Genomic DNA, 26,051 nt, shown 5'->3' with positions numbered 1-26,051 from the left:
GAGCAGCACTTTGGCGACAGTGGGAAGGAAAAACTCCCTTTTAACAGGAAGAAACCTCCAGCAGAACCAGGCTCAGGGAGGGGCGGGGCCATCTGCTGTGATTGGTTGGGGTGAGAGAAGGAATATATTTGGGGCAGTATAATCCAGGAGTGACCTTTCAAGCTCTTCCACTCATCAGGTGACAACAAACATGATAATAATAATAATAATAATAATAATAATAATGGCTGTATTCAGTGACTTGCAGATGGATCACACACAGACGAACATCATCGGCGCCACAGTTTAGTCACCTCATCACAAACGTTCCTGTCCATGCTCCGTGCAGTCGACACTGCTGAATAACCCTGCAGGTCTTCTTCCTCCTCGTTTTCTCTCTCCTGTGATTGATGCAGTGGAACAAGCAAAGTGTTTGTCCTGCAGCAGGAGGCTTTTTCTCCTCCATCTTACCCAAACCAAAGTGATGCATTTATCAGAGTTTGGCATCAGCCTTAATGAAACCTTAAACCATCTGCTCCCTGGCACCACAACAACAGGACAAACCATTCGATCTGATGTGCAGGTTGAAAATGACACTGCTCCAGTGATGAGGGGTGGTTTTCTCATTAAGGCTCATGTCCAGGTCTGTGATTTCCGAGCCACAGCATGAGCTCAGATGAGGAAGAAGAGGCAGATTTCAGTCTTTGAGGGGAAAATTGAAAAGCAGCGGGAGCTGGCTGAGACCGATCGAGGAATCTTCTGGTGACCACAAACAGGACTCAGTGATGTGGAAGTGAAAGAAGCTGCTGGCCAACACATTCACTGTAAGTTTACTGAGGCGATAATACATCAGAAAAGCTCTTTATTTGCTTATGCACTCTAATGTAACTTACATTAATATTCCTGTGTGCTTGATGCAACCCACAGCAGTGCTGTGTGTCCACTGGAACACTGGAAAACATCAGCTTACCTTTAAAGGTGCACACTATTTTTACTGTACTGTTACAGCACTGTATAGAAGTAATCATCACATGTATGTAACCTCTGCACCACAGCTGTGTTGGCTCTGTTTCAAATACAGCAGCTGAATTTTCATTTGCTTCAGGTGTTTGTTCTTCTTTGTTCTTTAATGAAAAGAAAGTAAAAATACAAAGAAGCTTATCTCATCCACCTTCTGCTGCTCTTCTCCCATCAGTGTTCTTTAGTCAGCTCATGAGAACAGCCCGACGGACTCGGCAATGACCCCGCCTCTCTTGCCACTGCTGCGTCTGGATTAACTTTATTTCCTCCCAGAGGGAACGTCGTGACTTTATTTCAAACTTCCTCTGGGATGGTTTAAATCGCTCACACCGCAGCAGCACGGCACAAACACAGGCGCAGTAAACAGACCAACACCTCCGGCTCACGGAGGCCGCCTCCATCAGCCTCCATCAGCCTCCAACAGTCAAACTGGAAGATCCGCTGCTCGTGGAAGGCAGCTACTCAAGTTCAGCGTGCGTGTTACACATGTAAAGAAGCATTATTTGGCTGAGCGCCTTCACAATAAAAGCTTCCCCATTCTGCAACATTATTCCATCAAACAGTTTCTTTTGCACATAAACGTCATCAGACTGATAAATATTTCTCCGCTTGATCCCATCTGCTTTGTGTCTGCGTCTATCAGACTGTGGCCTTGGTGGTTTATTCGCTGATTTACGTCAACTCTCACTGTTCTGTTTTGCGTGATGGTTCCTTTAAGCTTTATCGATTTCAGCTGCCACAACGTTTTGATGTTTGTTGGGTTTGTGTGTCAACAACTGATTAAAGTTATAGCCAACGGCCGTCATGTGGAAGGCACATCAACACAAACATACATTTAAAGACACAAAAACTAAAAGAAACATTTATCAGAACAAAATGTGCACGTCTGAGTGTTTTCAATCAAACACTTTAAAGAAACCTAGACGTGCCTTTTTAGGTTTGCCTCTTATCTGTAGTTACTTTTATTTAATTTAATAACTGTACAGTTCTCTGGTTATAGGAACCACTGTCCTCGATGTAAATATGTAAGAAAAATGTTTCTGTCCTGTTTGTTTGTACATGTGTCTTTCTGGCTGCTGTTACAACCAAATTTCCCCTTGTGGGACAATTAAAGGATTATTCTATTCTATTCTATTCTATTCTGTTCTATTCTATGTTCAGGCAGACATTTCAGTTGTTTTCTCTGAGAGCACTTTGTCTCACACTGGGCCAGTAATGGCATCAACATGATGAAGCTGTGACTGTCTCTTCAGTACTTAGCATGTCCCACTGCTATGACTGCTTAACAACAGTGGAGAAAAATGAACATATGATATTTGGAGGAAGCAGCAAGTCGCTGTCAAGAACCTGCACTTTGTTTTTACAGCTGGTAATATGTCAGTGCAGCGATTAGAGCACGCTGTAGGTGTTACAGGTACTGTGGCAGCTGGGGCGCCAAAATAATACCATAAAATAACAGAAAAGAACTTCCTCATGAAAATACGGTTATTTTCAGCAATGACAATAAAGTTTGTTGCCCTAATTTTACACGGGATTCTGCCTTTTTCAAGTGCTTTTAAACATTAAATTAGGAACATTTTAATGTGATGAAACAATGAAATTACCTATAAAAAGGTCAATGAATGCGGCAATATGAATAATAATACTTAAATGTACAGAAATATACAGTTAACAGTTGGTTTACATAATAATGGATTGCATTCATATAGTGCTTTTGAGACCCTCAAAGCGCTTTACAATTCCCCTCTGACCACCACCAGTAGGTGAAGCGTCTTGCCCAAGGACACAACGACCGAAACTGTCCGAGCCGGGGCTCGAATCGGCAACCTTCTGATTACAAGGCGAACTGCAAACTCGTTAATTTACATTAGAAATGTAAAATCAGTCTATTTATTTAAATTTAATGATATTCTAGAAGAACAGTACAAAACTGTAAAATACACAGTAAATACTTTTATATTACAATATTTTTTTTACAGTGTGCTGCAGTGGTTTGTATCATATCTATCTAACAGACTCCAGTTTGTGCATGTAAATGGAGAGTCCTCTTCACACACTGAGGTTAATTATGGAGTTCCACAGGGTTCAGTGCTAGGACCAATTCTGTTTACATTACATCAGGAAGTCCTAAAAGTCCCTGAAAAGCCTTCAGCTGATCCAAAATGCTGCAGCAAGAGTCCTGACAGGGACTAGAAAGAGAGCAGATTTCTCCTGTTTTGGCTTCCTGTTGAATCCAGAATTCAAAATCCTGCTCCTCACATACAAGGTCTTAAATAATCAGGCCCCATCTTATCTTAATGACCTTGTAGTACCATATCACCCTATTAGAGCACTTCGCTCTCGCTCTGCAGGCCTACTTGTTGTTCCTAGAGTATTTAAAAGTAGAATGGGAGGCAGAGCCTTCAGTTTTCAGGCCCCTCTTCTGTGGAACCAGCTTCCAGTTTGGATTCAGGAGACAGACACTATCTCTACTTTCAAGATCAGGCTTCAAACTTTCCTTTTTGCTAAAGCATATAGTTAGGGCTGGACCAGGTGACCCTGAATCCTCCCTTAGTTATGCTGCAATAGACGTAGGCTGCCGGGGATTCCCATGATGCACTGGGAAACCAACCATCATCTCTGACCAGCGCGTGGTCATAAACTGGAGGGAAATATCCAGTTAATAATAATAATAATAATAATAATAAATTTTATTTATGAGCGCCTTTCAAGTCACCCAAGGACACTTTACAATAGGATAAAACACTTAGTAAAACAATGGCAGAATAAGAACAATAAAACAAAAGCACAAGATAAAATGAACAAACAGTGGATTCACAGTGAATATGCAGATTTGAACAGATGAGTTTTGAGGTGGGATTTAAACTGGGGGAGAGAACCAATGTTTCTTATTTCAGGGGGCAGAGAGTTCCACAGCCTGGGAGCAGAGCAGCTGAAAGCTCTGCTTCCCACGGTGGTGAGGCGGAAGGAAGGTACAGCAAGCTGGATAGAAGAAGAAGAACGAAGTGAACGGGCAGAACAAGTGGTGGTTAACAGGTCAGAAAGGTAAGAAGGAGCGAGGTTATGAATGGCCTTGAAGGTGAGCAGAAGTTGTTTGAATATTATCTGGAATTTCACTGTGAGCCAGTGAAGTTCCTGAAGAACAGGTGATGTGCTGGTAGGAGGGGTTCTGGTGATAATGCGAGCAGCAGAGTTCTGAACCAGTTGAAGCTTATGGAGGGATTTTTGGGGGAGACCATGCAGAAGAGAACTGCAATAGTCAATACGGGAGGTAACAAGACTATGTACAAGAATGGACGTAGACTGGGTGGAAAGAGAAGGAAGCAATCTGTTAATGTTACGTAGATGGAAGTAGGCAGAACGGGTGAGGTTATTGATGTGTGATTTATAAGAAAGTGAACTGTCTAGGATGACACCAAGGCTCTTAACCTGAAGAGATGGGAAAACTGTGGAGTTATCGATGGTGAGTGAGAAATGGTTTGCCTTCAAAAGGTTGGATTTGGTGCCAATAAGGAGGATCTCAGTTTTATCCTCATTGAGCTTTAGAAAATTAGAGGTAAACCAGGATTTTAACTCGGATAGACATTCTGTAAGGGAAGAAGGTGGGAGGGAGGAATCAGGTCTGCAAGAGAGATATAACTGGGTGTCATCAGCAAAACAGTGAAACTGAAGATCAAATTTGCGGAAGATGGTACCTAGAGGGAGGATGTATATTATAAAGAGAAGAGGGCCTAAAACTGAGCCTTGAGGTACACCAGAGCTGACGGGGAATAGACGAGAGCGGGATGATCTTAGTTGAATAAACTGGGAGCGGTCGAGGAGATATGATTGAAACCAGGCGAGGGGTGTGTCAGAGATGCAGAGAGAGGAAAGTCTGCTTAGAAGGACAGAGTGAGAAATGGTGTCGAAGGCTGAGCTCAGATCTAAAAGGACGAGAATGGTGAGAAGACCAGATACAGCTCCGATTAGGAGATCGTTAGTGACTTTAAGTAGAGCAGTTTCGGTACTGTGACATGAGCGAAAACCAGATTGAAATCTCTCGTAGATGTTATTATTAACCAGGTGTAAATGAAGTTGAGCTGCAACCACTTTTTCGAGTATCTTAGAGATGAAGGGTAGATTGGAAATCGGACGGAGGTTGTTAAAGGTGTTAGGATCTAAAGAAGGTTTTTTCAGTATAGGAGTGACTAGAGCAGTTTTCCCCCCAAATAATATAATAACAGCAAAAACTTGCATGTTTTAAAGAAATAAATGACAACTGTCTAAAATAATGTGAAAAGGCAACGTTTGCTAAAGGAAATCATAATATTTGGATGTTGGCTCGGTGTTATGTATTTGCATCTGTAGCTATGTTTAGGAAGGAAAATCAGTGTTCACAAAAAATCTGTTTCCAATCAAACGTTTTTGCATCATTTAAATATGCCAACAGTTTCTCCTGATTATGTCATTACTGGGGTCTCTGCAGCAGGTGGATGGAAACATACTTCACACTTTCTGCTGCCCACTCTGAGTTTACTCAGTGGGCTGTCAGGCTGTGGGACATCCCTCCCTCCACTCCAGTAAGTGGTCAGTTGCATTTGGGAAAACACTTAAAACTCTCACACACATGCGGCTGTCCTGTGCAGCTGTCTGAGGGAGTTTTTATGTGGTCTGGACTCTACCGCTCTGGTAATGAAACTGCTCCGTCACTCAGATCACTGCAGCGTGAACAGCCTCCAAACAGGCGTGCTAATAGCCTACCACACCCTGGTAACAACAATGGCAACAACAACAACAACAACAAGAAAACATGGCTGAAAGAAGTACGCAGCTCGGCTGATGCTGCAAAACTGTATCAAATTAAACAACCCCAGAATGACAGTTTTAGAAGAAATGTGTGGTTTGTGCACATTTGTTGCAAACAGATATTCCCACTGCAATTAAATGTGATCCTGTCATGGTGAACAAATGTTCTTCAGATAAGAATGAGACACAAACATGCATTTTACACAAAATAAAGGAAAGACATACACCAATGTAACCATGTCCCTAACTTTAACCCACACCGCTATACACTCCAACTTTTAAGAAATTCACCCTGGGTGTAGTTGATGTTAAGAGATTATTATCTACAGGAACAAAAACTATGTTTGTTTACCAGATCCCCAAGGTTTGATTCTGTTCATCTGGACGTAGATGTGGGAGAAACGTTTCGTCACTCATCCAGGTGACTTCTTCAGTCACCTGGATGAGTGACGAAACGTTTCTCCCACTGAAAGCTCTACATCCAGATGAACAGAATCAAACCTTGGGGGTTTACTTACCTGTTTGATTGAGCATGCATCAAGATGTTTGTCTACCAGACTGTTGACATTTTCCCTGCTGTATTGTTGGGCAAAGTAATCGGTCAGGATTGACTCAACCGGACATTACAGGAAGTGCAGTTTTGGTGCTCTGGCTTCATTTTCCACCTTACTGTTCAGCTTCTGGTTCCGTCCATGCCCCCACCATAAATGTAACCAACTCTTGACTATTTGTGGTTAAAGCCAAGCCTACCAAGTCAAATTTAAAGAGGCTTGGTGGGGAAATAAACAAGCTGTCTTTCTTAAAACAGTGAATTATAGCATTTACACTGGGAGCAACTTTGCTCCTTTGTGCTGTTCGTGCACACATATCTCGATCGATAGATAGATAGATAGATAGATAGATAGATAGATAGATAGATAGATAGATAGATAGATAGATAGATAGATCGATAGATCGATAGATCGATAGATCGATCGATAGATCGATAGATCGATAGATAGATCGATAGATAGATAGATAGATAGATATGGAGAAGATAAATGGAAGAGTTGACTCACCGACATCACAGTTGGGCCCAGTCATCCCCTCCTGACACTGGCTGCAGTCTGGTCCTGTGAACCCCCGACGACACGCGCAGCTCCCCCTGAAGCAGCGCCCCCTGTTGTTGCAGTTGTTGGGGCAGCCTTTAGCACTGCAGTCTGCACCAGTGAATCCATCATCACAAACACACTGTCCATTCACACAGCGCCCCCTGTTGTTGCAGCTGTTTAGACAGGTTCTTTCAGAGCAATCCTCGCCAGTGAATCCATCATCACAGACACATTGTCCGTTAACACAGCGCCCCCTGTTGTTGCAGTTGTTGGGGCAGCCTTTAGCACTGCAGTCTGCACCAGTGAATCCATCATCACAGACACATTGTCCGTTAACACAGCGCCCCCTGTTGTTGCAGTTGTTGGGGCAGGTGTTTTCAGAGCAGTCGTCACCTGTGAATCCGCTGTCACATATGCATTTACCATTAACACACCTGCCACGGTCGTTGCAGTCATTTGGGCATGTTCTTTCAGAGCAATCCTCGCCAGTGAATCCATCATCACAAACACACTGTCCATTCACACAGCGCCCCCTGTTGTTGCAGTTTTCAGGACAGACTGCCTCAGAGCAATCCGCACCGGTGAAGCCACTGTTGCAGACACATTTACCGTTAACACACCTCCCACGGTCATTGCAGTTGTCTGGGCATGTCCTCTTTAAACAGTCTGGCCCAGCGAATCCAGGATTACACACACACTGCCCGTTAATGCAGCGCCCCCTCCTGTTGCAGTTGCTGGGGCAGGATTTGTTGAGGCAGCTGGGACCTGTGAAGCCACTGTTGCACACACACTTGCCGTTCACACACCTGCCTTGATTGTTGCAGTTATCGGGGCAGGATCTCAGGGAGCAGTCATGACCGGTGAAACCAGGATTGCACACGCACTGTCCGTTAACACAGACCCCTCTTTTTTTGCAGTTTCCGGGACAGGATTCATCGGAGCAGCTGGGACCTGTGAAACCACTGTTGCACACACATTTGCCTTTCTCGCACCTGCCGTGATTGTTGCAGTTATCAGGGCAGGCTTTCAGGGAGCAGTCAGGACCGGTGAAACCAGGATCGCACACGCATTGAACATTCACGCACTTCCCGTTGTTGCTGCAGTCCCCGGGACAGTTGGACTGGCTGCAGTCCGGCCCGCTGAATCCAGGAAAGCAGACACACTTGCCATCCTTGCAGCGACCCTGATCACTGCACTCACTGGGGCACTCCTTGGTCTCTGGTTTGATGGAGCATCCTGCACCTGATGGACAGGAAGAGGTCAAGAACAGGTTCCTGATCACCACGGCAACAAGCTAAATTCAGTTTAAACCATTTTGAACCAAGCTACAGTATCTGTGACATCAGTTCAGAGATCCTAAAAGAAATCCTGACTTCTTTTTTGGAAACCCGAGTGTGTGTTATCTGGCTTCATGGACAGATAGAGCTGGGTGTCATCTGCATAGCAGTGTAAATGTATGCTATGTCTTCTAATGATGCTGCCTAAGGGAAGCATGTATAATGTAAACAGAATTGGTCCTAGCACTGAACCCTGTGGAACTCCATAACTAACCTCAGTGTGTGAAGAGGACTCTCCATTTACATGCACAAACTGGAGTCTATTAGATAGATATGATACAAACCACTGCAGCACAGTACCTGTAATACCTACAGCATGTTCTAATCGCTCTAATAGGATATTATGGTCGACAGTATCGAACGCTGCACTGAGGTCTAGCAGGACAAGCACAGAGATGAGTCCACTGTCAGAGGCCATAAGAAGATCATTTGTAACCTTCACTAAAGCTGTTTCTGTGCTGTGATGAGCTCTGAAACCTGACTGAAACTCTTCAAATAAACCTCTGCAGATGATCTGTTAGCTGTTTGACAACTACTCTTTCAAGGATGTTTGATATAAAGGAAGGTTGGAGATTGGCCTATAATTAGCTAAGACTGCTGGGTCTAGAGATGCTTTTTGAGTAAAGGTTTAACTACAGCCAGCTTGAAGGCCTGTGGTACATAGCTGATTATTAGAGATAGGTTGATCATATTTAAGATTGAAGCATTAATTGACGGTATGCAGATATCCTGCATCATAGTAATGACTAGGTCAAATGCATTCTTAGATATCCAAAACATAAGACGGCCATCAGCATCACTTCAGTCATAAATGTGGTTTGTTGGAGGATGAATGAAGCATCTTGAATGAGTTAGAACCAAATAGTTACCCTTTGTTGCACTGCCTCAGTTTTGGGGGTAGAGTGAAGGGGGGTGGACGTCTAATCCTCTCTAAATAGAGTGTAACACAGCCTTGTTGTGACTGATTATCCCCTGTGTGTGTGTGTGTGTGTGTGTGTGTGTGTGTGTGTGTGTGTGTGTGTGTGTGTGTGTGTGTGTGTGTGTTGTTGCGGTGCAGAGGGTGGACTGGGCGGAGGTGGGGGCTGAGATCACACTGGGCACAGAGCTGAAGACAGAGACGCACAAACAGTCCTCTCCCGTTTCCATCACTTCAGAAGACAAAACATTCACTTTTCTGAAGCTAAACTAAAAACAGGACATTAACTTTTTATCCAGTTTTGGGTAATGATTTTGGAGTAAATTACAGTCTTACTTTATGCCCCCTAACACAAATCAGACCCCCATATCCTCACAATCTATGGGTCCCCATGTTTCAGGTAATACAAGTACACACACACACAGCTCACAGGTTAATCTCTGCCAGTTTGTAATGTGATCATCTCTGAAATTAATCCAATCACACACTCAAAGAAAAACACATATTCTATTAGTAGAATACAGCTTTAGTCTACTTTACTTTTTTATTAGATTAACATAAAGCTATTAGAACACATAATAACAGATGGTGGTGAAATATTCAACAGGTCTGATGCACGTCTGAGAGAGCATGAAGGAGGGTGTAGGAAACAGCAGGTAGCTGCCCAGTAATGTTAAATAAAGTCAAAAAACTTTCATTTTCATTTCGCTTTGCTCTGTATTAGATGTTTCATATTTCATTCATTCACAGTGTTAACGTTTCCTCCAGGTGTAGATAACGCCTCCCACTGTGGGTCCCTGTAACCCTGTCAGAGACTGCTCAGCTGTCAGGTCAGCTTTCCACACATGAAGAGAAAGATTTAGATTTAAACGCCCACTCACATCCTGGGCCACCTGACCTCAGGACATCACATGATAGGGTGGGGCTGGGTTTCACAATGAGCTGACCTGAAGCGTGGCTGATCGTGACCTACGACCGATTCACACCTGGCTAATGTGATTAAGTAGAGAATGGTCCAGATGCTTTTCTTTCCGAGCTTCTTAGACCACGATGAGCTGGATGACTGAGAACCTTCACAGACGACACTTCCTGTGTTTCGTTACCAAACTGCAGAAAACCTGCACGCAGATAAATGTTTGTATACTTCTATGTGAAATGATGAGAAACCTTTTCAAGAAATCAACTTAAAAAACAAACAAAGACAAAAACCTACAGAATAGAAACCACATGCTCAGAGAGCTAATCGTCAGCAGAGACATGTCTGTGGCCTCTCATTGGTCTGTTATTGCTCGAGGTCACGGTGCGAGGCAGATTCACACAGTAATGCAGTCGATGGATCCTGCGCTGCTGTTGACACTCTGGTTGTGTTTTAAATGCGAGTGAAAAGGAAGGTTTATGAATCCGAGTGTCATCGTGGAGCAAAGATTGAAAAGGGACGTCCTGGGAAACAGAGAGCGGCACCTCCATCTCCTCGTGGCCCGTTCCTCCGGCGTGTCATTTTTGGCATCGGGTACACGTTTGGTGTTGTCGATGTTTGGACGCTGCTGTCACAGACTTTGCTGCAAAGCGATGCCCTCACAAAACAAGAATTCGGCAGTAAAAAAAACCTGGAGCGCACACAGGGACCGTTTCTTTAACAAATCCAATAGAGTCCAGTGTTTGTTAAACATATGTTGCTATGAACACACACTGTGCTGCAGACCAACAACATCTTGGGTCATTTTCACTGTAATTACGAGCTAAAGATCAGCCGCTGTAAGACCGACTGCTGCTCTGTATGCCGAGCGCCGCCGTGCTGCGCGGCGGGGAGGTTAGCACCTGCTGATGCAGACTCGTATTAATCGCTGTTCTCTCGTGTTTCCTCCTCTCCTTGCGATGTTTTTCTGTTTGCGTCTCTTTGATCAGCAGCCACAGAATCCTCCCAAACATCCCCAGTGTTTATTTTCATAAATAGGATTATTGCTGGTTGTGCCAGAGTTCGGTTTATATTTACTTTTTCATCCATGCGTGAGCTGATTGCTCCATTTGGTCTGGAGTTTCTGTTTGCTAACCTCACCAACATGCTTCAGGTGCTTTTAGAGTGGATCTTTGGCTGGTTGGGGTTCATACTGTGGAGCTGCTGCAGGACATCATCAGCTCCACACTGATGAAATCAACTGTGGGTGACTTTGGAGCCATGTGATGGAAAACCTCGGCTTTCCTAAAGCTCCCGAACTTATTTCTTTTCGAAGCTTCGAGGCCTTGAAAACATGACTCACGATCTGCTGCACGTCTTTCTGATAAAGTTTGAAAACATTTGATTTTTATTTCATTTATTACTTTTGGATTTTTGGCACTGAGGTGGAACAAACACGACCTCGACTTTGTGTCTGTTAAAGGTTTGTATGCAGGTCCTGCTCCTCCAGCTGTTTTAAGTCTTTTGAGTCCTCTGGTATGAAAAAACATAATTTTTTCCAGCCTGGTATAAAGAATTCGTTCATGCATGACGAATGATTTTGATCACTGTCTCAAATTCAGTTTGAATTTTTATTTTTTTGCACGTGAATGAAAAACTTTTCACGTTTCGTTTAATGTTTAGACGTGACATGAAAATGTGGCTTTTCTATATGACAATGACAGAAATGCAGCCGGTCATTAAAGCTTCGGCATGTGATGAACTTTAAGAATATTTAAAATGAAGATGCTAAAATTATAAACGTCCATGAAGCATCAGATCGGCTCCTCACTGGCTTCAGGGATCTAAGAAGGGAAAAGTGCTGAGTGAGAGTTCATAAAGCTGTGAAAGCTTATCGTAGGGCTTGATCAGGTGACTTTTTCCACTCACGCCAAGCTCTTTATACAACATTCACCCATTAACCCTTTAAAGCCGGTCGGAGCGGCACGCTCTGTTTTGCATAACTATTTTTAAATCCCGGTAGCACTGCAACCACGTAAGCTAGCGCAATAATTTTTTTGCATATGAAACCGGAGGAGTTGTACTTGCATCTTATGCCATCAGCTTGTCCTCGGTCACAGTTTCCTTCCACATAAAGCTTTGCAAAAACTGCATAAAAAGCACTTGCAGCAACAAAAACATAATATTCCAGAAACACGCTTTGCCGATCCAATCAGCTGTTCATAACACTTCCTACCTTGGAACAGACGTCAGCGCGAACTATCGCATGTCCGCCATGACCTGCCCGAAACCGGAAGTGGCGTCATTTTCGCGGAAATGTAGTTTTTTTTACCATCAGGGCCTCATGAGCCTATCCGGTTGTTCAGTCTGACGTCACTAGCCGTGTCTGGGTCTAAACTCCGCTGCAGGTCCATATATCAAACGATCACTGTGGCATTACTGAGAGTTGAAAAACTGTCTAAAGTCTTTCATCTTTAATAAAATGATCAGCGTTCTGCTCTACCAGGTGTAACAATTGAGTTTAACATCCAGGCATCCATGAAAACGGAATTTATGACATTTAACGGAGTTAGAAGTTAGCAGGGAGTTAGCTCGCTAGCTTCTATCTAAATACTATATAGCATGTCCTGACTGCGGGGTTTTGGAAACAAATTAAAACGTACAGCTTTCTTATCACTTCCAGCATAAATGAAGACAGAAAACTAAACAGCAGTGACGTTTGTAGGGTTACTGAAGTTGGGCTAGCTGGTATATAATGATGTGCTACGTGACCGCTAGCGACACAGCTATGTTAGCATAATATAAACAAGCTAACTTTTTTTCCCACTGGATAAAAGTTAACGTGAGTGTTCTCGGTGGTCAGGAACAAATGTAATCGCATGGCAGGATGCTGTAAAAGGACCAAACTTCAGCCAGGAGAACAACTGAGATAATCCATCCACAATACGAGGTTAGTCATTCATATACTGTTGCATGGGCTGGGCTGTAGTTACATCCTAAGGTTTTAAAAACTGAGCTTAAATAAATGATTAGCGGTAATAAAAGCCGAGGGAGGTCAACAGTGATCACTGACTGTTTTAGGAGCTTTTTGAGATCAAATAGAAGAAAATACAAAACATTAAACATGTTAACAACACAAAAGCCATATTAAACGCAGACTACTTTAGGCCCGGAAGCAGGATTCGTCACGTCATCACTTAATAATCGGATACTGGTGTTTTTAAAAGTTATGTTTGACTTTATGACTTTCTGTGTCGTTTCTGGGATGCTTAGGACTCATATTGCACAGCTGGAAATAGTTTATTTTGATGCACATGCTGTTTTTTTGCAAATTTGCACTATAATATTTATTTTCGTTTTTCCTGCAGTGTATAAAAATTGCTGTATTTCAAAAATAAAACTATGAAGACACTCAAAATAAATTTCCTGTGGTGGGAAACTATTTTGTGAAACTTTTTTGTATTTACAGTTTTGAGGGATAAGCCTCTTAAATTTCTCTCACTAGAAATATATGTTAAAAAAACAAAAACGATTTTCAATTTTTTTGTAGTTTATTGCAAGTTTTTGCAATTTGTGTAATTACTATGCACTTAATGCAGACATATCATTAAAATCTGGGCTATAATGGTTGTATTGATGTATAGCAACTTGAAATGCTCCCAAAAATGGCTCCACAGCATGTAAAAATATAATATAAGCTCTGGCAGACTTGGTTCTATGGTAGGACTTAAAGGGTTAAAGCCGTGTTTCTATGCTTTGTGTCCAACATTCACACACTGATGGATGATCTGGAGAACAAATGATCGTCCCTGCCTCAGCCTGGTTCTGATGGAGTTTTCCTGTTAAAAGTGAGTTTTTCCTTCCCACTGTTGCCAAGTTCATGCTAACAGGGATCTGTAACGGAGGCTTGTTAGCGCTCTGTAAGAGTGCTGTTGACATAAAAGTGTGCCCTCTTTAACGCTGATAGTCGCGTCTTTCTGCTCTACAGATAAATATTGAAGGTAAGAAACGTGGTCGATCTAATAGAAATATCCAGTTTTACCTTTGCTTTCGTTTGAGCTGCAGCAGTTTCCTTCAGCCCCTCCACACGTCTCCCGGAGGGCTGACACCTCCCTCTCCAGCCTCTCCAGCCGCTCCCGCAGCGGAGCAAAGTCGGCGTCGCATCCACAAGATCCAGACCCAGACGCCGAATCTGAGGGAACCAGTTTGATCTTATGGGTCAGAACCAGAGGAGAACCAGGCGCCAGGTCAATTTCTTTACCTGCAAACGAGGACATTTGGTTGTGATTATATTCTGCAGTAGGAGCTGAGCTACAACACCCCCCACTGCTGTGAAAAACTACAGTTTCTGGATGTTCTTGTTTCAGGTCAGACTCTTTACCTCCTGTACTCCCATCAGATGCATCACCCTGAGTGGCACAGCCCTCTGAGATGACCACCTGCAACAGCAGAAAACACCAATCATTGCACTTTGTTTCATGTTAAGTTTTCATGTTCTCAATGCTGTGTTCTGCTGGTTTGTTCCACATATGGCTTCTCATGTTTCTACGTTCCTGTTGTCCTGGTTGAGTCCTCCTGTGTCGTATTGTCCATCTTCCCATCAGTGTGTTTGAGTCTAAACCTTTGAGTCGTCTTCCTGACTGTGTTTGGACTTTGTCAGGTTTTTGGACTGTGGATTTCTTGCAGCCACCTTTTTTCATGTTACTGAGCTCGGGGTGAAATAATCGCTGCTGCTCTGGAGCACAAAGTGTCATTTCTGAAAGAGTCCATTAGCATTATCCTTCATCGCAGCTCCTCTGATTGGCTGTTCGTCTATCTAGTTGAGTTTGCTCTGTGCCCGCTGGAAACTGGAGCTCAACAAAAAGGTTCCAGACAAATTCACATTTGCACATTAGTCCGGCGATGCCGGGGTAGATATATTACAGAAGGCGCAGGAGGTTTATGGCTTTAACTTTCTGCTTTTTCCAACATTAAAATGTGCTGGAGCGCAGGGCAGCAAAGACGTCAGTCATCAGTTAAAACACATCGAGAGTTTGTTGATGATAGGTCTCTGCAATTTATTCTTTGCTTGGACTGCAGACGGCTTGGAACTGAACTCTGACTGTGCAGTTGGCTTTTGCATCATCTCCTGAGCAGATTTCTGGATTCAAACGTCCTAACAATGAGATGCCTGTATGTTCATTACTGGTCTTCACTGGCTTCTTCCTGCAATAAGGAATCATCTGCAGACAGATATGAAAACTTAAAACTCCTGTGATTGCGGAGTCAGATGTTACAGGGGCCATCAAATAAAAGCAGATAAAGAAGAATTCCCTGAACCTTTTAACCACACTGACCCTCGTTTAACCCAGATGACCACTGAACTGCCGTGAGTCGGCCCATTTATCTCAGCTAAACCCTTAATCACCTTGAAGGAGTCCTGCTTGGTGTCCCTTGGTGTCCGTTGACCCCTTAACTGTAGCTCTTTGGAGGTTGACGGGGTCAGGAGGGCTGGGCCGGCCAGGAGGAGGAAGAGGAGGAGGCAGGGGATGAAAGGAAGCATCGCCAGGGTGGCACCAGGAGAAGACTTCCCTGGGTGTTTGAGGAGAAAGATGCCGGACCGCTCGGGAAATCGATGCTGACGGACGTTTGCCGGTAACAGCGGAGCCGGTTGCTTCCAGGACTCAGTTGGAAAGAGTCTGCAGATCTGGACCTGCTCTCACTTCGCTTCAGTCACAGAGGTGATGGATTTTTTCCTCTCGCCTTTGCTCTCCATGGGTTTTCCCACTGGAAGAGACACAGAATTACACATTTAAGCTCACCTTAAATTTCATGTTAGCGCAGCAGACTCCACTTTGGCCACAATTAGCCGGAATAGGGGGCCATTAGCTGTTTATGGGCCCGTCAGCGGAGCATGGCGGCCAATAAAAACCCGATGGAAAAAGTAACTTGGTCTGAAAGAGTAGCTTGTTATCCTGCAGCCGATTTTCTGACATGCGGATCAGGCCGGGGCCTGGCAACGCCGAATATTACTTCAAGTGCAATTTGGCCCCAAACAGCCGATTATGTGTGGAGCATCTGAGGAAACAGATCCCAGTTTAGAGTTTCTTTACTTAAAAAAGAGGCAAAATTGAAGCTCTGTGAATGTTTGTAAGACTTCTTTAGATACTTACACCTTAAATCCTGTTCATGTGCAGGAGGAAACACTGCAAACTCCTCCTGGTTACATGACTTTTACTTTACATTGTTAGCATATTTATGAGCAACAAGTAGCTCTGTGAATGGTCTGTCGGCCTCAGTAACCACCCGTGTGTCCTCTCAGTCCACTGGAGTGAAACAAGCATGTTTGCAGTGAAGCTGTGATGAGTAGATCCTGATGCCTCTTCAGCTTCAGCTTGCACCAGCCTGACTTCTATCTGTTATTTGTCTTTGGCTGTTTTAAAGCCTCCTATGAGAATAATTTAACTTTTGATGCAGGTGTCCTCAGGACTCGTCCATCATGTCTCTGCTTCAGCTCAGCTCTGGATCTGAACCTTTCCTCTCCGTCTGTCCACATGTTTCTCTGCTGCTAACTCGACCGACACACAGAGGCTTCTGCATGTGCGGTTTGATTTAGATCTCAGTCTGGACCTCGGCCAGTTTCTGCTCAGTGGGTCTAAGTGAGAACGATTACCTTGTAAATAGCTGCCTGTGACAGCTGTTCCAGCTGCTACGGGAGAACCTCAGGAGGGCGATACAAATTCTCAAAATACACCATGAAGGCTTCTCATGTGCTCTTCACCTTTACTCTCAGTGCTGCTGGAGGCTGTTCCCTCACTGCTTCCAGACTATGTGACAAACCTGTCGCTCCACGCCCACACTCAGGTTAATCATTTGATAGCACTGTAATGACCAGGAGGAGGAGATCTTATAAACCCTACACTGTAAAACCCAATAAGTTAATTTTACTCAAAACTTTTGGTGAAACTGATTACATAAAATATTTTAAGTAACTAAAACTTAAAAATAAAAGTTAAATAAACACACTTTATTTATTAGCTTTAGATAAATATTTTTAAGTACCATTGACAAATGTTTTTATGTTATATCCACATTTTTGGTTTAGTACTCTCTACTTGATATTTTGAGTTTCAAGTACAAATCTAGCTCAAGTAACTTTAAGGAATTAATTTTTAGTTTCAAAATGTTAACCATTTTAAGCTAATACAACTCAAAAATTTAAAAAACAAATGCTTGTAATATCCAAATCTACTGTGTTTTGAATTTGATATAAAAAAAGTGCCCAAAATAATTACACTTGTAAAAACATAAGACAGAAAACATAAATTCAAGTTACAAATTTATTGAGTACTTTAACACATAGCCTTTCTAACAAAAAGCCCAAAGACATAAATCCACCACATTTTATAGGGAATAATGTCGGAAATTTTGGCACAAGGTTACAATATTAGAAATAAAGAAATTCACAACATGTTTTAAGAGTATTCAAATTTGATTAACACATGAGTATGGCCTGTTTATTAAAAAACAAACAAAAGGAAAAGAAAATCCTGCATTATTAGGTGGGAAAACCGAATGAAAGTAATAGTATAGTATAGTGCAGCTAATACACTGAAATATAATTGGTAACCTTTTTAATATGCCAATACTGTGGTTATGCAAAATGCACATTTGTAGAGTGCAATCACAGTCTCAACAACAAAGCAATAAAACATTAAATAGAAAAATACTTCTTTAGAGACATAAAACAAAGTGTTATAAACCTCCTTAGCGCCTTATGTCAGTTATGAATAGTTCAGGAGGAACGTTCCTTACGTGACATTCAAGATCCCACCTAGAAGCCAGAAATGTAGTGAGATTGTCCTTCATTTTCTCTATAGATTTACAGTTATCTGACTAAAAACACAATCAAAATCAACTAAAACACAAGTGATGTTGGGGGAAAAAAAATAAATTAATAAAATAAAATCACCCCTTTTACTTTGTATGTGGCTTTTAGATAATGAAGTATGAAACAGAGTCTGCAAAGATTTCTTTATTCTATTCTCTCTTTTAAAAAAAAACAAACTTATCCAGACTTGGAAACATGATAAACTGAATTACTTGCTTTAACAGGCACTTGAGGGCTGTGTAGGAACCCTGGACATTATTCTGCTGCCAAAAGATCATTTTTAAGACTCAGCACTTTGGGCTTCAACTTCCCACCCTCCAGACCCATCAAAACGTTCTGAATGAAGTCAAAAATGTTGGCCAAACATTTTGGGTAGCTTAGGTGCAGGGCGTAGGTGAGTCCAAATATCACTAGAAATGCATCAGCCAGGGTGGTGAAAACAATGATCATGTTACCCTCGACCAAAACTGCAGTCTTCTCAGGGCAGAAGAATGTTGCATCGCTGGAATTGGCTCTGATCAGGAGTCATCCAAGTGGCACTTCACTAATATCTGGTCTATCAGAATGCATCATCTACAGAAAACAAAATTACTTCATGTTAGTGCATTCCTATTTCTCTTAGTTTCATCTATACAAGTCACATTTCTGGATTATTACTAGCTCAGAAATCAATTGTTTGAACAACAAAAAAGCCACAACACACCAAAGATTTGAAAAAACAAACTGACAAAAATAGTACTTTTAGTAAAGCAAAGTCATACCTCTTCGTAGCAATAACAACAGAAAGTCAATAGGAGTTATATATCTTTTTCATTTGTATAGTGATGTATGGTTGGGCTAGGAACATTATAGAAGGTCTACACACATTAAAAACATGTAGTGTTTCCATTATGTGACATGGACACTGTTGTAGACAGATCCAAGCATGGAGATGCTTCTCAAACTCTCAAAGTGTCATAATGTTTTGAGAAATCTAAACAAGGATGCTACTAAGATATTGTTCACAACTTTGTCCAAAACTTACATCCCATGTTTTGATGAAGGTAGAGGTGTCTTCGTACAAATAGGCAGAGAGGGCATGAAGCACACCAGCACTTTGGGCATGGATATCAGCTTGTTCCTACATCACAAGAAAATTTTTATTTTAAATTATTGGCTAACCTAGTCAAGAATGGTAATTAAAATTGGAAAAATTGATCAAATTAAATAAAGCTCAAAAACAAGACAAAAACCCACTAACCTGGAGATTATAGCTTCTGAAGAGCTGAGACAGGACATCAGACACGTTCCCTGTGCAAACAGCTTTCTTTCTGAATAAGCTCTGGAGCCGGGGAGCATGTTGGTCCAACAGCATAAAAGTGGTTCTTCAGGTGGAGGTTTGTAATCCTGTGGAATTCTGCACAGATCTGAACACACAGGATACATTTGTGTTTACAAGTTTCAATTAGTCTATAAATCTTTGCAAAATACATCAAAATCCTTACACTCCAAAGGCACAATTTGTTCAGACAGGCCAGATAACAGGAGTTGATATAAAATACACCTTGTTAGATACATCTATATACATTCATACCTGGGACTGGGATTTCAGAGTAGGCCAGCAATCCAGGATCTGACCTACTGGTAGGTCATCATTGATGATCTCTTTGCATTGCAAGGCCAAAGTTGTGTGCATCAGCTTTGTAATCAGGATTCTTTTCACTTTTCTCGACTTCATCTACAATCTGTAGTCTTAGCTGGTCAAGGTAAACAGCATCTTCACCCCTGAAAATTTACTTCTGCCCTGGCATGGACATAACCGTAAAACACAGAAGACAAGACAGACTACACAGAGAACAGAAAAGACACACAACCAAGGAGACACAGATGAAACATAACCAGCCCAGAACTCAACTAAACCTTAACTAATAATAACAACAATACAAGAACTTCACCTCATTTCAATATAACATAAGAAAGCAAAACTACAAAATAAACTCAAAATGCTGGTTCACAGACCCAGCCCCTGATAGATAAAAAACTAAGTCTTTCACTAATGAACACTGGGCATCAGAATAAAATAAAACGAAAAAATAACTGTTTGGTAAATATATTATTGATGGATTCACCCTTAAGCTAACCTAAAATAGACCAGGCACAACAATTTTACAGTTCAGAAGATTCTACATTTCAACTTGGTATACATAACTATTTGCAATGTAAACCAAGTTCTACCGCGTAATTATGTAATGATTATTCACTGCTTTTGTAAGTATGTCCTGTGCCTACAATTTTGCTGCCCCAGTTTTAATATGTACAACTCCAGAGAACTAAACGTAAGTTTTAAGTTCCACCAGTTAGCAAATGGGTTAGCCAAAGTCAATATCCACGTATGCGCTAAGTGTGAAGCAGCGCAGCAGTGCATATTGATTCAACAATTTAACCACAAGGCAGTTTATAATCTGCAAATCCAGAAACGCCTTCTAAAGACTTCTTTTAAAATAGTAAGAGATTAGAAAAGTTATTAACACATTAGTCCCAGCCTCTGCTCGGACTAATAATGTGTTATACTAAATATGAGCTTATTAGCATAATTCATGCAAAACACTTTGGGGCCAAGCCAACATGGATAAAACGACGCATGCATGTAATTCTTAAATGCCTGCTAGAGTTGTACATTTATGACGATAAAAACCCATATTACAATGGAGAACTATAGTTTCAGAAAAATAAAACTTACCACAAAAGCGCTCCTGAAGATGCTGCAAAGGCGGTAAATGCAGCTAGCCAAGTGCAGAGCGTTAGCTGTTCCAGTTCAAAAGTCCGTAACATACCATAGCATGCCCTCCTTTATCCAGCGTCAAAGGCAATGCCGCAAAAAACCCCTTGACAAATGTTTTTATTTCTGTTCGGATATTAACGTTCCACAAGTTTCTTTCGGAGTAATGAGCGGGCATTCGCACTCGAAGCGAGGAATCCAAGATGGTTGCCAGCACTTCATAAAGAAACAGGTGGCGCACGTAGGTACGTACGTAGGCACGTAAGTGACGTCAGTGTTAAAACTCAAATTATTTGAGGGCAATGCCAGAAACTAATCAATATATTCAAGTACTGATAACTTGAAAAAACAAACTTGTTCAAACTACTCAAAAAATAAAGGTGTATGAACTTATAACAGGTTTTTAAGTAGTTGGAACTCATTTCATTTATCAAACTATTACTATTCGGTCTTACAGTGTATAAATGTTCTTCTGGCTTCAAACCAGCAAGCAGGGGTGCAACTCCAGAAACTACTATTACCTAGTTAATATCGAGTAACACAGTCACAACCTTCAGACATACATGAGCGATCTCAGGTCTCAGAAACAGGAAACGGGTTTGACTTTGTGAAACTTTAACATTTGTGCTAACAGAATGATGAAAGATCAGGAACATCAGGAAGCACATTTACATGCTTTGGCCAAAAGCTTCCCCGAGACCACAGAGGATCACAGCAGCAAGAGTCCAGTGAGGAAATCTGGCAGCTGTGGGTGCAACAACACAGACTGTACATAAAAAATGGAAGTTGTTACTGTGACATCAGCCACTGGTTTCTGGATTCTGTGTTTTGAGGGCTCAGTGTTTTTGCAACCCGGTTAGCATATATGGACAACAGGGCGGCGCGCTAAGGTAAATGCTAATACTAGCTAGCCCAGTTAGCAAGCTGCTTCCATAAAGTGGGTGCAGAGATTCCTGCTAATGTTTGCCAAGTAACAAAGTGATGAAATGTTAGGAAGGACTGTGTGTGTACCCTCACAGCAGCCATGCTATTGGTCAGATAAGTGCATTAAAAAGAAGCAGTTCAGAGATGAAGCTAGCAGCAGTACACAGTTACCATGAAGGGGGGAAAGTAGCTGTTTAGCAGCTTGTAAACCTGTAAATGTTTGATTCTGCTGTGAAGTCAGATGTTCTAACATGTGGCCTCTAGTGGACATTAGAGGAACTGCAGTTATTGGCAGTCATGAACTGCTGTAAGTTTTTAGTCCTGCAGGTTGCTGATTGACTTGCTGATGAGTGAAATAGCAGATTTTTTTTTTTTAATCAAAGCAGTTATTTGATTCAGTCCATCACAGAGGACGGAGACTTCAGTGTCACAGAGACGACGTCCAAACATAAGCCTGCATCGATTCTGCTGCAGGATGCGTTATTACATGCACGAGTCTCTCTGATCTTTGGCTTTATACATAAAACTGAAAACATTTTACTTTGTCTGTATTTCTGCATCATTACTGCCTGGTTCTCTGTAAAATCCTGATTTGGATATTTGCTTTATGATTTCCGTCACAGCTCTGCAGCAGTCGGCACGTTTCACATCGTTGGATCATGTAAAAGAAATTATGATTTATTTTTTACATGAATGAATGTCTGAAAAACATGAATCTATTCCATTTGCTGCCAATTATTATCACCAAAACCCACAAATCCTCCCCTGTGAAGCTACAGCTGATGAGATCAAATTAATTTGGTCGTTAAACTGACAGAAAACAGACAAAAGTTCAAAAGTCCAACAATTAAATCTTTTTTCAACCAACAAATAAAAAGAAATCTTTTCAGTTTATTTGTAAAAGTCATAAAAATGACCAAAATATGAAACTCGTGTTCTTGCAAAGCTCATAAAAAATAAAGAGATAAATATCTAAGCAATTTAAAATAAATGAAACATGAAGCTAAAACCTTTTGAAACATCGTCGGCACTGAATGTAAAACAGCAGCTGCTCGTTTCACCCTCGTCCTCGAATGAAGAAAAGCAGCAATCATGGCTGCACAGTTCTGCTGTTTAAATGATGAATTTTCAAATGAAATCTGCTCTGCGTTACATTCATATTAAATGTTTATGAACCTCGCTCTCAGCAGAGTTTGTTCCTGCAGCAGCATCCTACCTGCTCAGAGAGGTGAGGAGTTTCCCTCAGCGGTGCTGAAGTCTCGTCTCAGTCCGGCTCTCTCGCTGACTGACCGGCAGGAGGAGGACGAGGAGGGTGATGGACGGAGCGAGAGAGGAGGGGAGGGGAGGAGGAGTGCAGTAAAATTTTCTCATACTTGAAGAATTTTTCCTCCCTCTCTCCTCTCTTCCTCCTCTGTTTCCCTCTGATGTAATTCTGTGGGCTTTACAGGTCCCCGCTGGGCGGAGGGCTGGAGATGGAAAACATCTGATTTTTAGATGTTTTCAGGGGCTCATGTGTTTCAGAGGGGTCTGCGTCCCCCGCTGCAGGACGCTCTGCTGGTTAGCGGGCGCTGAAGGACCCAGCTGACTCCACACAGGCGCGTGGCTGCGGGCGCTCGTGTTGCTCAGAGAGGATGTAAAATAGGTGCGTGACAGAGTTTTCATTCATGTGTGACTGCAGGTTTGGACAAAGTTACAGTGTGCTGATTCAAAGCATAGACTGTAAGTAAAGATGGAGGAAGGACTCCTGGGACTGGGAGACATTTTTAGTCCCTCGTGCTGTTTTATTGCTGCAAGAATGTGTTTGGATGATGTTTGCAAGCCTTGTTGGTAGGTCACGTCCAACCTGAGCCGGACTGCACACCTGCAGCCACCTGCCCACGCCCCTAACTGCAGACCTTAGCGATGTGAGTGTCTTTGGGGAGTGACTCAGTTTTGAAGCTGCCTTTAGTTTAGACGTGTGGTGTGAGACGACACCTGAAGGCACACTCAGGGCTTTATGGTCCAAATTTATCACCAGCTTCATGACCCGATGACCTCCAACCTCCGACTGACCTCCACCCTCTCACCACGAGCCCTGTTTTGTATTACCATGGTGCTCCGTGACTTTCTGGCGTGCTTTTGTTTGAGGATTTTGCAGCAATATTTGCACTTTGTGCATGAAGAGAGCAGCAGTGCAGTCTCACAGCGTGGTGTGCTCAGGCTGCGACCTCGTCTGAATTTTAAATCCTGCTCAGATCATAAAGAGTCTGAAAACCTCACAGTTCTACCGACACAAGTTTAGCAGAGGTCAGCAACTTCCCAGTGATTCCTTCAAAATAAGATTTGATGCTGGGGACAATACTTCCAGGCTTCTAATGAAACCACGCAGATATTTACCTTCATACATCCTCAAACAGGAACGAGTCAAACTTGATTTTAAGCTACAGAAGAAGAAGATCAGTCAGCTGATGCAGCTTCACACTGAGATGATGTAAATTTGAGAGTTTGAAACATAATACCAAACTCATTATTGTATAATTACAATTATTACAAATGAATGATCCTAATTCTAAATTGCAAACAAACTAAAACGGTTCATTTACCTGAGTATTAATATTTGATTGTTCTGTGTAGCTAAAGCATCTGTAATGCTCGTACACATGCATGCAGTGTTGTGTGCTCCCTCGTGTGCTTCACAGAGCTCACCGTCTTTACTGCCACCTTTAACTGCAGACCTCAGAAGTCTTCGGTTTGCCCCCGCGGCTGGTTGGCGGTGCTTTTGCGGTTCCCGTGGGAGCTCAGAAATGACTGAAATACCACAGAAACCAGGAACACATGCGCGATGAAGCGAAGGCTAATTGTACCACATGTGCGGCGGGCCGAGCCAAGCCAGCAACCAGAGCTGGAGCTTGTAAAAGTGGGAAAAGAGCGATTGAAGCTGACGCCCACGTCTTGATTGTCCCGTCAATAACTGTGACAGATCGAGTCTGAGGAAACAGCCGGTGCAGGTCACTGATTTATTTGGTTTCCATGGAGGTTTCTGGCACTTTCTGACCCACTAATGACCCAAACTACTCTGGTTTGTGTCAAAGCTCAGCCTGAGCATCGAGTTCGCTGTTATAGAGTCCAGAGTTTCTGTCCACCTGATCCATATTTGTTAGAACGTAATTGGTGAATTTTATACACATGAAAGTAAGAAAAGTGGAAAGTCCTGCAGAGACTGTGGAGCTCTGAGTGCTGCTGTCCCACCACAGCTCAGTCTAAAAACTGCAGCTCTTTGTCCAGATGTGCTGCCAAACAGGATGTGATGCGTGAACACCTCGTGAGTTAGAATCTCTTGGCTGCAGGGATCCAGACATGTGCAACATTCACACAACAGGGCGTTCACAGAGCCCATTAAAGCATCACTCACCGTGTGTTGCTGGGGTTAAATCCACTCAAGCTTCCCCTGCAACCCCCTGACCCTGCTCATCGCAGTCATGCCGTCGTGTACGATGCAGCCGGCGTTGCTGACGGTTTGTCGTACTCGTGAATGACGGTGTCGCCGCTGCTCGTGCACGTCTTCATTTCTGTGACCTGCTGTGCAAAGCTGGGCTCTGCGAGCAGCAGTGTAAAGCTCAGGCCTGTTTCCTGTCGGAGCAAACTTCCAACAAGCACTCATCAAAGAGAAATCGTGACAATGTGGAGAAATGAGTTTTATCTGACCTGAAGATGCTGAACACAGTGAACCGCCTGACCTGCTCCACATATTCTAATGTCACCCTTTTCTGACTGGCTTTCACCTACAAGCAGCAGGTGGGGGTGGAGATGCCCGTATGCCACACCCATTCAGTGACATCATACATATGAAACTGTACTTAGAGCAGTCTGACCTTAATGAGTCCAAACCACAGTAACTGAAGGTTATTAATTATGACAAATAAAGTTAAAAACTGTTGATCAGCTGCTCAGAAGCTGAGGCTCTTCATGCTGATGAAGCAGTCTGTGGTTAAAGTGGGCGGAGACAGAGTTTAGCGCTGTGGCGAGCGGACCTCCTCAGAGGGAGCTGCTGTTGTCACACTTTAGTCCTAACGCGAGGAAACAGGCGGACGCTGAGGTTTTCCCGCTGCTACACATGTTTCATATCCTGTTGTTTGATTGACGGATTCGATGCTCCTGATGTTTAACTTAGTTTAAGTTTAGTGGAAACAGAGCAGGTCGCTCCCTCAGGGGAAAGTTGGAGGAAGAAATGAGGAAAGAAGCCATTTAAGTCTGAGAGGAGGTGAAGTCATAATGACAGCAGAGGGAACGGCTCATTAGCAGGGCGAAGAGTCTGTCTGACAGCCAGGACATCACAGGCTGAAACAGAGGCGACGAACGAAACAAGCAAGAAACCCAAAGTAAGGAAGAGGAGCAGGAAGAAGACGCTCATAGAGGAAACCAGGAGCAGCCCGGAAATACAGTTTCCTCCAAAGTTTCGAGACGACAACGAGGAGGAACGAGCTTTTCTTCGTCTGC

General features: G+C 42.7%; 1 protein-coding gene across 1 annotated transcript in view; it reads right to left on the bottom strand.

The window, feature by feature from the left end:
* tnxbb (tenascin XBb) overlaps nt 1-22,938 on the bottom strand; it is a 53,418-nt gene extending 30,480 nt beyond the window's left edge. Inside the window, exons 1-5 of the mRNA XM_085395828.1 lie at nt 22,792-22,938; nt 15,431-15,789; nt 14,405-14,462; nt 14,066-14,284; nt 6,843-8,117 (exon numbers count right to left, since the gene is read on the bottom strand). Coding sequence (XP_085251954.1) covers nt 6,843-8,117; nt 14,066-14,284; nt 14,405-14,462; nt 15,431-15,565 — 1,687 coding nt within the window. The 5' untranslated portion in view covers nt 15,566-15,789; nt 22,792-22,938. The remainder of the gene's footprint in view (nt 1-6,842; nt 8,118-14,065; nt 14,285-14,404; nt 14,463-15,430; nt 15,790-22,791) is intronic.
* Nucleotides 22,939-26,051: the final 3,113 nt, after the last annotated feature.

The sequence above is a fragment of the Rhamphochromis longiceps genome, linkage group LG22 (genome assembly GCF_057381845.1).
Source record: "Rhamphochromis longiceps isolate RC_006_pf linkage group LG22, R_longiceps_female_GT1.1, whole genome shotgun sequence".
In the NCBI taxonomy this organism is placed as follows: domain Eukaryota; kingdom Metazoa; phylum Chordata; class Actinopteri; order Cichliformes; family Cichlidae; genus Rhamphochromis; species Rhamphochromis longiceps.
The sequence above is the reverse complement of the archived record's forward strand: the minus strand, read 5'-3'. Positions and strand labels throughout refer to the sequence as shown.